Raw genomic sequence first — 15,626 nt, forward strand, 5'->3', positions numbered from 1 at the left:
TGCTAGTGTCTTACCCATTATGCTATCAATTACTTTCGGGGATTGAAAATAGTATTTAAATTTTTTATTGTTCACATTTTTATATTTCCTATTTATTGTCAAATAAAACATGGGAGTGGTGCAGAGGAACTGCAGGATGACTGTGCAATCTTTGGCTGAAGACGGGAGGTAAATGTGAGCATTTGTAGCATGGCATACATTACAAAACATATAAAATATACTGTACATACGGTATGTGTTAAGCTAAGCGGATGACCGAACCCAAAATGCAAGCCACAAACAGGAAGTTCAAAATCAAAGTATTTATTAAAGTCCAGGGCAGAACAAAAATGGTAAACAGAGAAAATGAGTAGTAGCTGTAATCTCAGGAAACTCAGGAGAGCCCAAACATTTCCAATATACAAAAATAACTACTAAGTCCAAAAGGCAAAACATACCAGGGTACAAGGCAGTAGTTTAAAGAGTCCAAAAAGCAAACCTTAAGTCGAAACAAAACCGAGAACCAGGAACTTCGGGGTACCGCTCAGGGAACAATGACAATGTACTGACAGTGAGTGTTTGTAAAGAGTCCAGTCTTATAGTGGGAAGGTTGATTGATGAATTGTTCACAGGTGGAATGAATGTGACTGTAGAGTGGAAGGGGGAAGTGAGTGTTGCCAGGTCTGACAGTCTGTGGAGAGGTTGCCAGGTCTGGCAAGGTAAGCGGAGGGACAGATCCTAACAGTATGGGCAGGACGATGTGACAGAAACTTCAACACAGCACACGAGCAGCACTAAAACACAAGTTGCAAGGAGCTCATGCACAATTGCACAGATAATGTATCGTTTCACACCATTACATGGGAATCTCAAATTGTGCACAGTACAAGTCCATCAGTTGTTTATACTCGTCTTGTCTCTGTTGGACGCAGCATGGTTAACAACATGCATCACACATCATGCACACACCAACGCACTATTTTCACTCCCTCAACACTTCACTGGGTGCTTTCTCTGCTTTTGTCTGTGCCATTTTCTTCTCCCACATCTGCCTGTCATGTATAGAGGAGCCATGCGTCGCCCCTGCATCCCCAGCTCGTCTTTGTCAACAGTAAGGTTTTTCTTTTCTTCTAAGAGCATGACAGGGTGATGAAACACAGGGAAATTACTTTCAGGGAGACTTATAGCCACCTCGCTGTCTGCACACATCCTGAGTCTTACTCCTGATTTGTACAATCTAAGAGTTAAATTAACACAAAGGATTCAACTGTGTGGCTCTGCACCATGTGGAGTAGTCTTGTCTGTCTGCAAGTCTACTGTATGTTGGCTGTCTTAATTACTTACTGTCTTACTGTATTATATGACCATATATGACCATCTCCAGATATGAAGATCACAACACTGACCTCCCCTCATCAAACCCTGGATATCCATACATGGAGAAGACTAGCAAATAGCAAAACAACCGTAGTCAACTAAGGCTTAGTACACGGCACTCTAACTCCCAATTACTTGGGTATGGACATTCAACAACCATAAATGGCAATAAAAAAAAAGTTGAACTTGTGCAACGCTATGGTTTATAAATCCATGCAAGGCGGTAATATGGGTAATTAACAATGGAACAATGGAATACAACACCTTATGAATTTGTACAAAGCTCATAAACATAGTGTACATAGTAATATGGTTTATGAATTCATACCAGCCATTACTAAGGCTCACCAATCCAACAATCGGGGACAATGCCAGAATTGATAAATACAGTGTACAATGTATGGTTTATGAATTGATACAAGCCAATATTATGGCTACATAATCCAATTGCCTTTTGAATAATTTATTATGTACAAAGAAAGACTGATTTAAAAACAAGACTGGTTTTTAAATACAACATTTGCATGCAGGAATCTATACTGTCGCTTGTTTATGAATACTATGCATTTTATGACAATATTGTGGCTTATATTAATGCAGAAAAGCATTATCGCAATTCTCTTAAGCGTGATTGTACTCCTTTATACTGTACATACTTTACCGTCATGTTAATACTAGTGATGTTGTAGCATTGTCCTCTACCATTTTCAATATAGGCTTTCCCTAACCCATTTTAGGCGGGAACCCCTTTTGGTGTTAGCATTACGTTATGCTTTAGCTATTTAAAAATAGCAGATCTACAAGCTCATAGTGGCGCGCTACGAGCTTGTAGGTCTGCTATTTTTGAAAAACCCGAAGAACGACTGACATAGAAACATAGCTTTTTCAGAAAACTGTCATTTTCAAACAGACATTTTTTTAATCTGATCTCAGGTCAAAAATGGGTTAATACTAGTGATGTTGTAGCATTGTCCTCTACCATTTTCAATATAGGCTTTCCTTAAGTAAGTGAGTGAAACGAGAATGCACCTGTGTGCCTGGTAATGGGAAGCCATTCCATGAAGCGCTCCTCAGTGTCACGTCTCATAATCACAGAGTAAGCTGGTGTGATTGATTGCCGTCCGAATCCACTATTTCAAGGATTATGCTAATTTGAAATATTTTTACACAAAATCTATTAGAGTTATTATTAGGGTAGGAAACCACCTCGCTTCACAACATTTTCAACACAATTATTTTCGCTCCTATGCCACCAAAATGTGGAACGCCCTACCAACAGTCATTAAGACATGCAAATCCCTTGACTCCTTCAAAACCTCTCTCAAAGGGCACCTACGGACGGCTGCAAATCGAAACTGGCCCCCGTAAAATCTGAATCCCCCCCACCCCCCCACCCCCCCTTTCCCCCCACTTTATGTTTCTTTTCCCTTTTTACCTCCTTCATAATGAATTCCTGTTCTGTTCTTTGTCTATATAGAAGTGTATATTTGTACGTCTCTAAATGTTTTGACGAATTGAACATGGTGGACCCTCTTGTAAACAATTGTAATGCTTAATTGGGTCGTCCACTCACAGTTAACAGTCTTTGTATTGAGTTTGTGCTTGAAATGTACTGTAATTCTGCGAACTATTAATAAATATTTCAATCAATCAATCAATCAATCAACATATCCGATCTGAGGTCAGTGACCAATCAATAACACATTCATCAAATAGGCTGTGCTCAACAATTTGTCTGTGAATTTATGTCTGAGAAATGTTTGTTCTATCCTATAGTTAGTACTTTACATGAATTCGAAGCATTGATCTTTATGACACACAGTGCTTTGAGTAGCCATAACATACTGTATGACAGATTTGAAGTCAGAATGAATACTTGAAAGAATGACACGGCAAGTCCGTGTGTGTGTGTGTGTGTGTGTGTGTGTGAGTGTGAGTGTGAGTGTGAGTGAGAGTGTGAGTGTGAGTGTGAGTGAGAGTGTGAGTGAGAGTGAGTGAGAGAGAGAGAGAGAGAGAGAGAGAGAGAGAGAGAGAGAGAGAGAGAGAGATTTCTGCAATTCAAATCGTTTTGTGTCTTTGTTCTGACCTTAGTGGTGACTTCATTTGCAATTCAGCTGTGGCCTGTGGTTTTAGAATTTGCAGCATTTGTTAAATGTAATGAAAATGTTGATGTAACTACCTGGATACTTGGGTCTTCCGCGTGTGATACCAAACATCTACAACACACCCCCACATTGGCCAAGGTAGATATTAGGCCTCTGGTTTTCAGGAAGGACTGCTCTGCTACACAGAGTAGACTATTACTATTATTTTGTCCTGATAAGCCTGAGATAAATACAAAACATGGTAAATCCTGCTCACATAGGAAAGTCTGACAGTAATTTCCTGCTGGCGATTGAGAAAGCATTAATGGCTGAACATGTTCTCAGCTCATCAATATTTACTTCAATATCCCCTTGCTGCTGTCCAATGTCATTGTTGTCTGCTGGGTGATTTCCCTCCAAAATGTGTTTACTGATATGACATGACACCCGTAATATTTGCAGGGGGAAAAAAGCCTGGTAATACCATAGACTGTAAAAAATATGGACAAAGCGTTCCGCGGGTCTAACATGAACGTAAAATGAAGCCTGTAATAATATGGTAATTCCTGATGTAAGTCGCCATCTTTCTAGATCCGTTTTGGACCAGCTGGCCATTGGCTGGCTCCGTTTTGGACCAGCTGGCCATTGGCTGCCCAGACAACGAGGCGGGACTTCCCCCCTTCTTCTCCGTTGGTTTTTATTTTGACTCGAGTGGGAGGGGAATCCCGATCATAGACACATAGCCACGCCCCTCAGAACATACGCAATGGTTTCTTTTCTTTATGGTAATTTTTTTAATTAATGGGACCATAATTTTCCAAAAAGAATATTATGACATTAGAAATGAGACTTTAAACTAGTGACTGGAAGAATAAAGTATTCATGACCATGTTTATTAAGGTAATACAGTCTAGGTGAAGTTGGGCCAAAATACATGGGCCTCTATGGAGCTATGGGGCTTTTTGGGTCCAGTCCAGCGCCACAACAGGCCATTATATGAACTACCGATTTCAAATGAGGCTTCACGAAATATCTGGCTGACTGCCCCCCTGGGTAATACCAAATGGATTTTCCCCCAGCAGCTTTACAGACCGAGCAATGGGTTAAAAACACTATTGTGTAAAGGCTGTAGAACTGATGGGATTAATACGAGGTGGATCATGTTTGTTGACTGCATGTCTAACTGTGACTGCTGACTAGTTGACTCAACTGTCCCATCTTTCTACCTGTCTAACCACGTGGATTCAAATCCGAGTCACACACACTTTGGCCAAGAGAGAACTTTGACTTCTAGTTAAACTACAGTACTCTGCTGCACCTGGCTATCACATGACTGTTCCCCATCCCATTATCCACACTTGATCTGCACTTGTATGCTTTATTTAGGCACATAAGGTGTGCATGTGCTTAGGGTACAGTAAGTGGGCAAGCATGCAACATGAAATGAAAACTAATCACATAGTGCGCTTGATGTGCTGTGTGACTATTAGACCACACAGGGACATCCCCTTAGTGCTTAGTCCGACTACGTGGCTGGTTAAGACTCCGTGTGAGGTCATGGTTAGGGTTTGGGATAGGGTTAGTAATGGGTCGGAAACAATGACATGTTACCGACCACACTGGGGATCTGTATTTAGTATAACTAAGTATCTGAGCCAATACACAATGTGACATTGTTGAAGACAACCTTTTGTTTACATATGTGGGGACAATGCCACTATTGTGATGTTATAGTTCATATATTAGATCATTTAGCAGGGTAATCAGCTATGGATGCATCTGACAGTGACCTTGAGAATAGTACATTTTCAGTGCTTGCTACTTAGCATATATAAACTAACACATGATTAAATTTAATCTGCAGCTCAATAGGTTTGGTGATTAATATTATTATACATTTTCTGTATACAACACTATCAATTTAGCAATTAATTAAAATATTAAATTCAATATATTATTTTCAATAAGAAAGAAAGAAAGAATCCTATGTCCTTGTCAAATTGTGCATCTGTTATGACAGGTCTGTAAATTATTAAGCGTGAAGAGAGCATATCTATGCCAATACTGATCAGAAATGACCAGGACATACAGTATTGTTCTCAGAGTCCGCTATTATTCATAGCTCTTATTGTGCTCAGACTTCAGATGCAATCTCTTAGTCTCAAGAGTTTTAATGTGACAGCCTCTTATTCTTCAGAGATGACAGCATTTGAAATCCGAGTCAATAGAAATCCATTCCAACTTTCTCTCCCTCTCTCTCTCACAAATGTAAAATAGCTTAGGTAATTAGGTGATTTGTGTCCAAACACATTATATTTATAACATATAGCTAAGAAGTCATTACGTTACAAAGTTTTACTGAATGGTGGAGTTAGATTTAAACAGTTTATGAGTTATGATGTTTTGGGCGTGACTGATGTAACCCTACTCCAATTATAATCGCAGTGCTGTCTCAAACCAGGAATTCAGTTCCTAACTAGAAAAAGTACTTCTCAGAGCACAGGTCAGGGAGATTATTGTGGCCTGGGCTGGTGGCGATATAATTGGCCAATGTGGAAAGAGGGTCACTTCTTCCTCTGCCTTTCACGGCAATCGGATGCTGCTGTCATGATTTGAGGCATTTTTGTTCAAAGAATGTGTTTTTGCAATAATCAGCCTGCTGGTGACACTGTAATGGGGCAATGTTAAAATGGTGGCATTTATTCCTCAACGTAGTGCGAATGTGGGTGCAAAGTTTGACCACTGCATTCATGACTTGAGGCATTTTGTTCAAAACAAGCCTCTCCTGCAAACTTTACAGACAATACAGACAGACAACAATAATGTAATAATAATAATGTAATGTTCTGTATGCCGTTTACACAAGACGCAGAAGTAGTAACTCACTGCACTGCTTGTTTCCCATGTGGGAGACAGGAGTTTAAATCCTGGGTGCTATTAGTCTTGTGGTCGATAGACAGGACTGCTCTGCTACACAGGCACTGAACCGAGACACTGTCAAGTCGTACCTATTTTTACAAACCAGCCATTCCAACACGCCAGCGCATGGCCATTCAAACATTTGAATTCTTCAGCGTTATTCACATCCCACTGTTCCGATAAGCATGATACTAAACAGGCCTATCCCACTCACATATTATGAAAAAAAGGCTGACAGTCATTTCCCGCTGGCTATTGTAAAAGGATTATTGGCTGAAAATGTTCAGCCAATAATCATTCTCACTGTGCAGCTGCCACCGTCCAATCTCATTGTTGTCTGCTGGGTGATTTTGCCTTCAAAATGTGTGTGTACTGATATGAAATGACACCCATAATTTGCTGAATGAAGCCTGCTGATAAAGATTGGATTTTTTGTTTCTGTTGCCAGTTTCACAGGCAGAGAAAGGGGTTAAATATGCAGTTGTGCAAGGTTGATTAGATTAATATAAAGAGGAGTGTATTCATGAAATGCACGCACACACGGACACGCATGCACGTGTGCACACACACACACACACACACACACACACACACACACACACACACACACACACACACACACACACACACACACACACACACACACACACACACACACACACACACACACACACACACACACACACACACACACACACACACACACACACACACCTTCATGTAGGTTCCTTGCTATCAGTATGATCTGATGTCTTGTGTGGTGATTTATTGAGTCTGAATAGAGTCCAGAAAACATCACCTCATACAGTCGGTTTGAAGAGAATTAGGCAGGACTGCAGTAGCGGTGAAGTTATGTGAAGGGCATAGATTTGCATCAGAAGCTGTCAGGAGAAGACTTGTAGCTGAAACAATGGCGACTTTGTGATTTTTCCTAAAGATTATTTCAGGAGAGTTGCAAGAAGAACAGTATCAGTGTACCCCAGTGTGATTCAGCTTACTGAGTTGCCTGTATGCAAAAAATGTACATGGACATGTATGTACAGTATGTACGTGTCGTGGTCGTGGACACACAGAAGGACACATTTACATACAAGTGCACCACATCTATACCAATCTCTCTCTCTCTCTCTCACACACAAACGCGCGCGCGCGCACACGCACAGCCCTACAAGCATGCACGCAGGCAAATGTGAATGCATTGTGAATTATGCATAATGCACGTACCTACAAACACACACAAACATGAACACACTTTTAGTCACAAATGCATGCATTTACACAGCCACCCACACAAAGAGCAGCCTATGATCCATTCCATCGGTGTGGCCTGATGCAAAGTTGGTTATCGCATGTGATTATTGTTCAGTGCCCACGTAGCGCCGACTCAGCTATCCACATCCAATACCGCTGTGTACGATGGCATCTAGCCAGAGAGGCTGCTCTGCGCACGTGAAATAGTATAGCCAGCATAATTCTCATCCTTTCTCTCGGGATTCAATCCCAGTCTAGCAGGTGGGTCCACCACCTGCAGAGGAAGATGTATTAGACCCTCCGGTGAATAGAACTGTCAACACAGGTGCAACGTATCCAGTTCAGCTCCATGACAAGTGGCAGCTAGTCAATAGCGGAATAACACAGGTGAGGGAGACATCATCTATCTTTCCTTTTTCCACGGGTTCAGGCCCAGGCCAGCAGGTCACACAGGGTTGTGGAGGAAACAGTATTACTTTGCTTTGTATTCATATATGTATGTGTTCTAGCGCAGGGATGTCCAGATCACCTTTGTTTTGCTCCCCATCCAATTCCGATCATTTGATTTTGAGTATCTGCCGATACCGATTTTTCTCGATCCGATATTTATATTTTTATAGAACACTTATGCCATATCTCACAATAGTACAATATCCCAAATCACAGACAATATTCTAATAGTCTAATATCGTGATATGGATATAATATGATACTAGGGATGTCCCGATCACGTGTTTTGCTCCCGAACCGATTCCAATCATTTGAAAATGACGTGATCATATATTGACACTACTATTTTTAGAAAATTAGTTTTAAAAGTTTTAGAATGTTTTGGGGGGAAATGTACAATATTCAATACAGCAACACACCATTCATTGATATAAAAACAAAATGTACATTGCAATTTGTACTTTTGAATACTTTCAAAGCAGGCACTTTTCAATACCGAGTAAAAACGAGTACTCCAGTAACCACTTTGTCCACCTCTGGTCCTACAGTGTATGTGTACTTGTGTAGTGTACAGTAGGTGCATTGGCTTTTGATTGCAGACTAACAGTGTGTAGCTTACTGCATAACATACTGAAGAGACTGAACTTCATCCACCTCTGTGAACAGTACAGTGTGTAGCGTACTGCATAACATACTGAAGAGACTGAACTTCATCCACCTCTGTGAACAGTACAGTGTGTAGCTTACTGTATAACATACTGAAGAGACTGAACTTCATCCACCTCTGTGAACAGTACAGTGTGTAGCTTACTGCATAACATACTGAAGAGACTGAACTTCATCCACCTCTGTGAACAGTACAGTGTGTAGCTTACTGCATAACATACTGAAGAGACTGAACTTCATCCACCTCTGTGAACAGTACAGTGTGTAGCTTACTGCATAACATACTGAAGAGACTGAACTTCATCCACCTCTGTGAACAGTACAGTGTGTAGCTTACTGCATAACATACTGAAGAGACTGAACTTCATCCACCTCTGTGAACAGTACAGTGTGTAGCTTACTGCATAACATACTGAAGAGACTGAACTTCATCCACCTCTGTGAACAGTACAGTGTGTAGCTTACTGTATAACATACTGAAGAGACTGAACTTCATCCACCTCTGTGAACAGTACAGTGTGTAGCTTACTGCATAACATACTGAAGAGACTGAACTTCATCCACCTCTGTGAACAGTACAGTGTGTAGCTTACTGCATAACATACTGAAGAGACTGAACTTCATCCACCTCTGTGAACAGTACAGTGTGTAGCTTACTGCATAACATACTGAAGAGACTGAACTTCATCCACCTCTGTGAACAGTACAGTGTGTAGCTTACTGCATAACATACTGAAGAGACTGAACTTCATCCACCTCTGTGAACAGTACAGTGTGTAGCTTACTGCATAACATACTGAAGAGACTGAACTTCATCCACCTCTGTGAACAGTACAGTGTGTAGCTTACTGCATAACATACTGAAGAGACTGAACTTCATCCACCTCTGTGAACAGTACAGTGTGTAGCTTACTGCATAACATACTGAAGAGACTGAACTTCATCCACCTCTGTGAACAGTACAGTGTGTAGCTTACTGTATAACATACTGAAGAGACTGAACTTCATCCACCTCTGTGAACAGTACAGTGTGTAGCTTACTGCATAACATACTGAAGAGACTGAACTTCATCCACCTCTGTGAACAGTACAGTGTGTAGCTTACTGTATAACATACTGAAGAGACTGAACTTCATCCACCTCTGTGAACAGTACAGTGTGTAGCTTACTGCATAACATACTGAAGAGACTGAACTTCATCCACCTCTGTGAACAGTACAGTGTGTAGCTTACTGTATAACATACTGAAGAGACTGAACTTCATCCACCTCTGTGAACAGTACAGTGTGTAGCTTACTGTATAACATACTGAAGAGACTGAACTTCATCCACCTCTGTGAACAGTACAGTGTGTAGCTTACTGCATAACATACTGAAGAGACTGAACTTCATCCACCTCTGTGAACAGAACAGTGTGTAGCTTACTGTATAACATACTGAAGAGACTGAACTTCATCCACCTCTGTGAACAGTACAGTGTGTAGCTTACTGCATAACATACTGAAGAGACTGAACTTCATCCACCTCTGTGAACAGAACAGTGTGTGAATGTGTACACTAGAGTAGGTGAATGTATCACATTGTGGAACAATGAACGACAGCACTACAATATATAGGCCTATTTTATACAATGGATGTGCGCGCGCACACACACACACACACACACACACACACACACACACACACACACACACACACACACACACACACACACACACACACACACACACACACACACACACACACACACACACACACACACACACACACACACACACACACACACACACACACAGAGAACTCCCCTCCCTTCCTACTGAGGTTTGGCTCCCAGCCCAACAAGGGTAGATAGGAGGATTATGGAGGAAGATGCAATGTATTGTACCTAAAGAACTGAGTCAACTGAAATAATACTGTATGACAGCCCAGGACAAAAACAGTTTGATATCAAAAGAGTTGCATGAAAGAGCAAGAAGTATATTCAGCCCAACAGACCAGTAGAGATGCACAGGGCTCCAGGAACAGAGCTAATATAACAGCTAAATGTTTCCCTTAATAATATTAAGGGAAACATCTTATCTTATTATAATCTTAGCTTAACTTTTACATATTATGTAAAAGTTATAATAAGATAAGATATATAACATTCCAATGTAACCCAACACAATGTAACGTAAGACAGAATAACAGACGAATAACAGCCAAAAGTAGAGTCTGATTAGATTCAAAACAGGCTTAATATCTATCATTGTTTCCCATGCTGACTGAACCGGTATGTGATGAAGTCAGATTTGTGCGTGTATGTATGTGTGTTAGTGCATGCATGCATTCGATTATGTCTGCGTGCACACACACACACACACGTGCGTGCGTGCGTGCGAGAGAGAGAGAGAGAGAGACAGAGAGAGAGAGAGACAGAGAGAGAAACCGGAGAAAGATGTTCAGTTCAAGGACTACAGGGGGCAATTAGTCATTAGTACCAGCACTCTGTGACTAATGAAGAAAACAAAACGCACACATGCATACACACAGAAAATAACTAAAAGTAGAATTAAAAAAAAAAGAAAATATATATATATATATACATATATATTAGCCTTGCCCTTGACATGAAAATGCAAATGCACACACATCCAACGCATGCCAGCACGCACCCACCTATGAAGAGCTGGCTGTTGAGCTGCATGTGGATGTGTCCGTCAGCGGGCGCCTCTTGCACGGCGACAGGGAGCGCGTCAACCAGGAGCCACGCCTCCTTCACGTTGCGCTCGGCTCGCACGCGGTGCCACCGGCCGTCGTCCAGCGGAGCGTCCGCCTCCACGCGCACCTCCGACGGGCCGTTCCCCACATCAAAGGAGAACACGACCTCCGTAGGGGCTGAGACAGAGGAGACGAGTAAGAACATGAAAAGGAATGGCTCAAAAACGAAATAAATCTCCTTGAATTCAAAGTGTAATTGATAGAAAATAAGTGTTTTTTTTTGGTTGAACTTGACAGTGTTTTTGTTGAATAGGAAAGACACAACATGTTATATCAAAAGTGTACCACAATTAGTCCAGTAGCACACCGACGACTTGGAAGTATAGATTTATATTGCTGTTATTATTCTTTTAGTATATATATTTTTTATCATATGATGATGCTAACCATGACAATGCATAACAACTAGCCAACGCTTTTAAATATTAAAGCAACAATATGAACTCCATGTTTTACTTACAGCTGAGTTCGATGCGGATGAAGTCTTTGATCCCCAGGTTTTCCAGGAACACTCCAGACGAGGCTGAGGTCTTAAACAGGAAGGAGACGTCGGCACTCAGCTCCCCGTGGAATGTGGGGAAGTGGAGGTACGATGTCTCCTTGTCAAAAAATACCACGTTCCAGTAGTTCCCTGGTGAGAACACATTAAAGTTGCCCTTCAAATGCAAATCACATGGCAAAGAAATAATTAGCTAACAACAAAGCAGCAGCACTCATGTTTAAGCTGATGTATGGTGCCAAGTATCGAAATGTATTTATCTGTCCCTGTCATTCAGAGCAGCAATTATGAATAATTTTAAACTTGTTTTACAGAAGATTAAAAACGCTATTATTATATTTTTTATAGCCAGTAGTTGTTGTTTCTAATTGCTGCTGGATGTGACAGTGGGACTTCATTAAATCGTTGATTGGCAGGTGTGAGACCGTTGATGAATCAAAACCTGTTCTATTTCTGACTGACTGGTTCTTTAATTATGAGGTGCTCGCTTTACCAAGCCTACAGTATAAAGACAGAATAATGCGTTGTTATTACCACCTACTCTGTTCAAGCAATGTTCAATCACCGTACTTTGTAGAGGCCCACGGAGGTGACATTTCCAATGTTTCAAAGAACCACTTTACTGAGAAACACCTGCTTAAGAGCATGAAGGATTTAATTGCCTAAATCTGAAGTATGTTTATGTTCACAGCCCACTCAATTCAAACAATGCCAGCTCAATTTGAAGAGAAAAACGAATTATACGTTAGTACCCGGACCTGATTGCAACCAATTGATAATTGATGAACTCTAGACCCAGGCAGTGCTAGCACTGTTTACACTGGCAGAAAAAAAATCTAAATTATCTGAGTGCTAATGAAATACATGTACTACATTTTATTATTTACATACGGTAGCTTGAATGAATATTTCAATTAAATAGTGATTGTAGTCATTTGTTCAACAGTCAGGCTCAATGAATTGGTCTATCATTCTAATTCTAAACCTTTGTTAATGCAGGAGGCCCCACTGAGACATACGTACGTCTCATTAGTAGCATATTACTATACTATTATTACTAACAGCACTAATGAGAATCATTGAGAAAAAAAGGTACGTATAATTCGTAACCCCCCTATAGAGCGTCACAGTCCCGCCTCCTTTCAGAACGACGAGGGCCCAGGAAATTCCCCATTCATTTTCCCCATAGATGTTTCAAAAAGTATTTACCAGTATTTAAAGACATTTACGCTGCGGACAAAGACAACTCTTGCTGTGACAAATCATGACATTAAACACAATGTTTTTGCCGATCAAATAATTAGTAAGAAGAAAAACAAAACAAAAAGTGTACTAATTATTTGATCTGCCCAAAACATTGTGTTTATTGTCATGATTTGTCACAACAAGAGTTGGCTTTGTCCGGCGTAAACGTCTTTATATAAATACTTTTTGAAAAGCCTATGGGGAAAATGAAGAGGGAATTATTTCCTGGGCCCTCGTCGGGGCGGGACTGCGACGTTCTTGTATATGAAGTGGTTGAGCCGCTTTTAACATTGATCCGGTTGCTATGCGGTTGCTATGTCACCACCAGGGGCCTGTTTCACGAAACTTGGATTAACTAATCCAGGATTTAGGCCAAAACCAGGCTTTTTAAATCCTGATCTTTACAGCCTGGTTTATTCCGTTCCACTAAAGCCAAGCGAGGCTCAGAATTGGTGGATTTGGCGAGCCGGGATCAGCAAGCCTGGCTTAATAGACAGTCTGGCTTTTTGTCTCTAGACCCCTTATGTGGATCACAGATTTACTGATCCTTCTTCTTCATGGGGTATTAAGGCAGTTTGCATCCTTAATAGTTGCATTACAGCCCCCTTCTGTATATCTCATTATCTTTACTAATCTATTCAAGACTTACTGATACAAGGACTTAAGCTTCTAAAATAAATACTGCTGCTGTAATTAAAGAGAGAACATACTCTCAATAGTGGATAGACTGAATGATTAACTACCCCAAAAATATAGTTTACATTTTACCACTACTATTAACTTAAAACAGAATTCTTAATATTGTAAGCATAATGATATTGTCGCATTGTGATATTTGGCCATAACTCCCTCCTCTGAGGGAGCTACCTTTGGGGAAGGGGGTTGTTGTCCAGACAGGGCCGGGTCATGGGTTCATGTAGCATGCCAAAGTTTGTGCTATTGCCATTGAGAATGCATTGGGCGTTTAAGTTAAATAACTCAGAAACTATAAAACATTTCAAAGTAAAAAGTTCCAGCATGTGTCTCCACAGTAAGCTGAATTTTACAAAGTGTGAATGGAGTTTCTAGGTGAAAGTGATTTTTTTAAGTGCCACTATCTGCCTATAAATGTCTCAAATTTGAAAGCACTATATTTCTAAAACTATGAAACATTTCAAAGATTCCTTTTCAGGCACACATGTCCACCGTAGGATGAACCTAAATAGGTTTGAATGGGGTTTCTAGGTGTAAGTATGTAGGACTAGTAGTGGGTGAAACGTTACAATGGTAATATGTTGTAAAACAATGAGTAATGGTAATATTTAGTGGTTTTCACTTTTACAAAAAGATAATAATAATAATATAATATAATATAATAATTCTTCTTAACCGTGCACTTGTACGACAGCAAACCTATTCATGGGGAACATTCAACAAAAGCAGCTGATCTACAAGCTCACAAGCTGTCATGATGTTGTGCAGCCTATATATTTTGGTTATTTGATTTTATATAGTGCTTAAATTAGTCCTTTAATGCAGATACAAATAAGGCAACATAAACCCATAATAATTGAATAAATCTGGAAAACATCATTGGTTTGTGATCAGTTTGACTGCTTAATGAACAGTAAAGACATCAGGATTAGGTTAAACCTGGCTGTTAGCCTGGTCCGGAGCAGGCTAAGTCCAAAGCATTAGTTTCCATGGTAACTTATGTAGCATCACTTTCATGAAACCGAATCAAGCCTCAACATATCCAGGTTAACTGGTTAAGTTAATCTGGCAAGATCAACCAGCTTTCATGAAACCGGTTAAGCACTGATCCAGGATATATTAAGCCAGGATATGTGTTAAAGCCCGGCTTAATCTCTAATCCAAGTTTCGTGAAATAGGCCCCAGGTATGGGATCTTATAACTAGTCTCCATTTACCTCGGTTCAAAGCAGGATTTTCAAAGCTCCATAACTAGGAATCTACGAGCACTTTCCTTGGTGATCGTCATCCATCCAAAGTTCGGATGTCATTTGTGACTTTGTCTCGCATCGCTCCCGACATGTAAACGTTTCTGGCGACAGGTAAACAGTGTGCGCTAATTCTATTGATAGCCAGTGGTTACAGTGAGTGCAGTGGGCTACATATTTTTTTAATATTATGTTATGTTATGTTATCATTCAATTCTTAGTCTTTTGCCAATTATTTGGTGACCCACTTGCAATATCCTCACAGGTAGGAATCCTTGCCCCAGAACTTGGACTTACTGTCTCCGTGACAACGAAGGGGCCCCACCCTGTAGGCAGCCTCTGAGCCAGGTCTCTGGATGTCTCCCAGGACCACAGACCGCACAGGAAGATACTCCTTGTGTGTCAGCAGGCCAGAATCATTGGCCCTGTCAGAGGAAGAGGAAGTAAGGATGAAGAG

The 15,626-nt window shown here is 40.6% G+C and overlaps 1 protein-coding gene across 1 annotated transcript in view; it reads right to left on the reverse strand.

The window, feature by feature from the left end:
* The window catches only part of cntnap3 (contactin associated protein family member 3), a gene marked incomplete at its 5' end in the record, with an annotated part of 150,119 nt that overhangs the window by 19,737 nt on the left and 114,756 nt on the right, over positions 1-15,626 (reverse strand). Inside the window, 3 exons of the mRNA XM_083782957.1 lie at positions 11,385-11,603; positions 11,947-12,117; positions 15,467-15,594. Coding sequence (XP_083639083.1) covers positions 11,385-11,603; positions 11,947-12,117; positions 15,467-15,594 — 518 coding nt within the window. The remainder of the gene's footprint in view (positions 1-11,384; positions 11,604-11,946; positions 12,118-15,466; positions 15,595-15,626) is intronic.

This window comes from Protomyctophum parallelum (assembly GCF_964188405.1).
Source record: "Protomyctophum parallelum genome assembly, chromosome: 14".
Taxonomy (NCBI): Eukaryota; Metazoa; Chordata; class Actinopteri; order Myctophiformes; family Myctophidae; genus Protomyctophum; species Protomyctophum parallelum.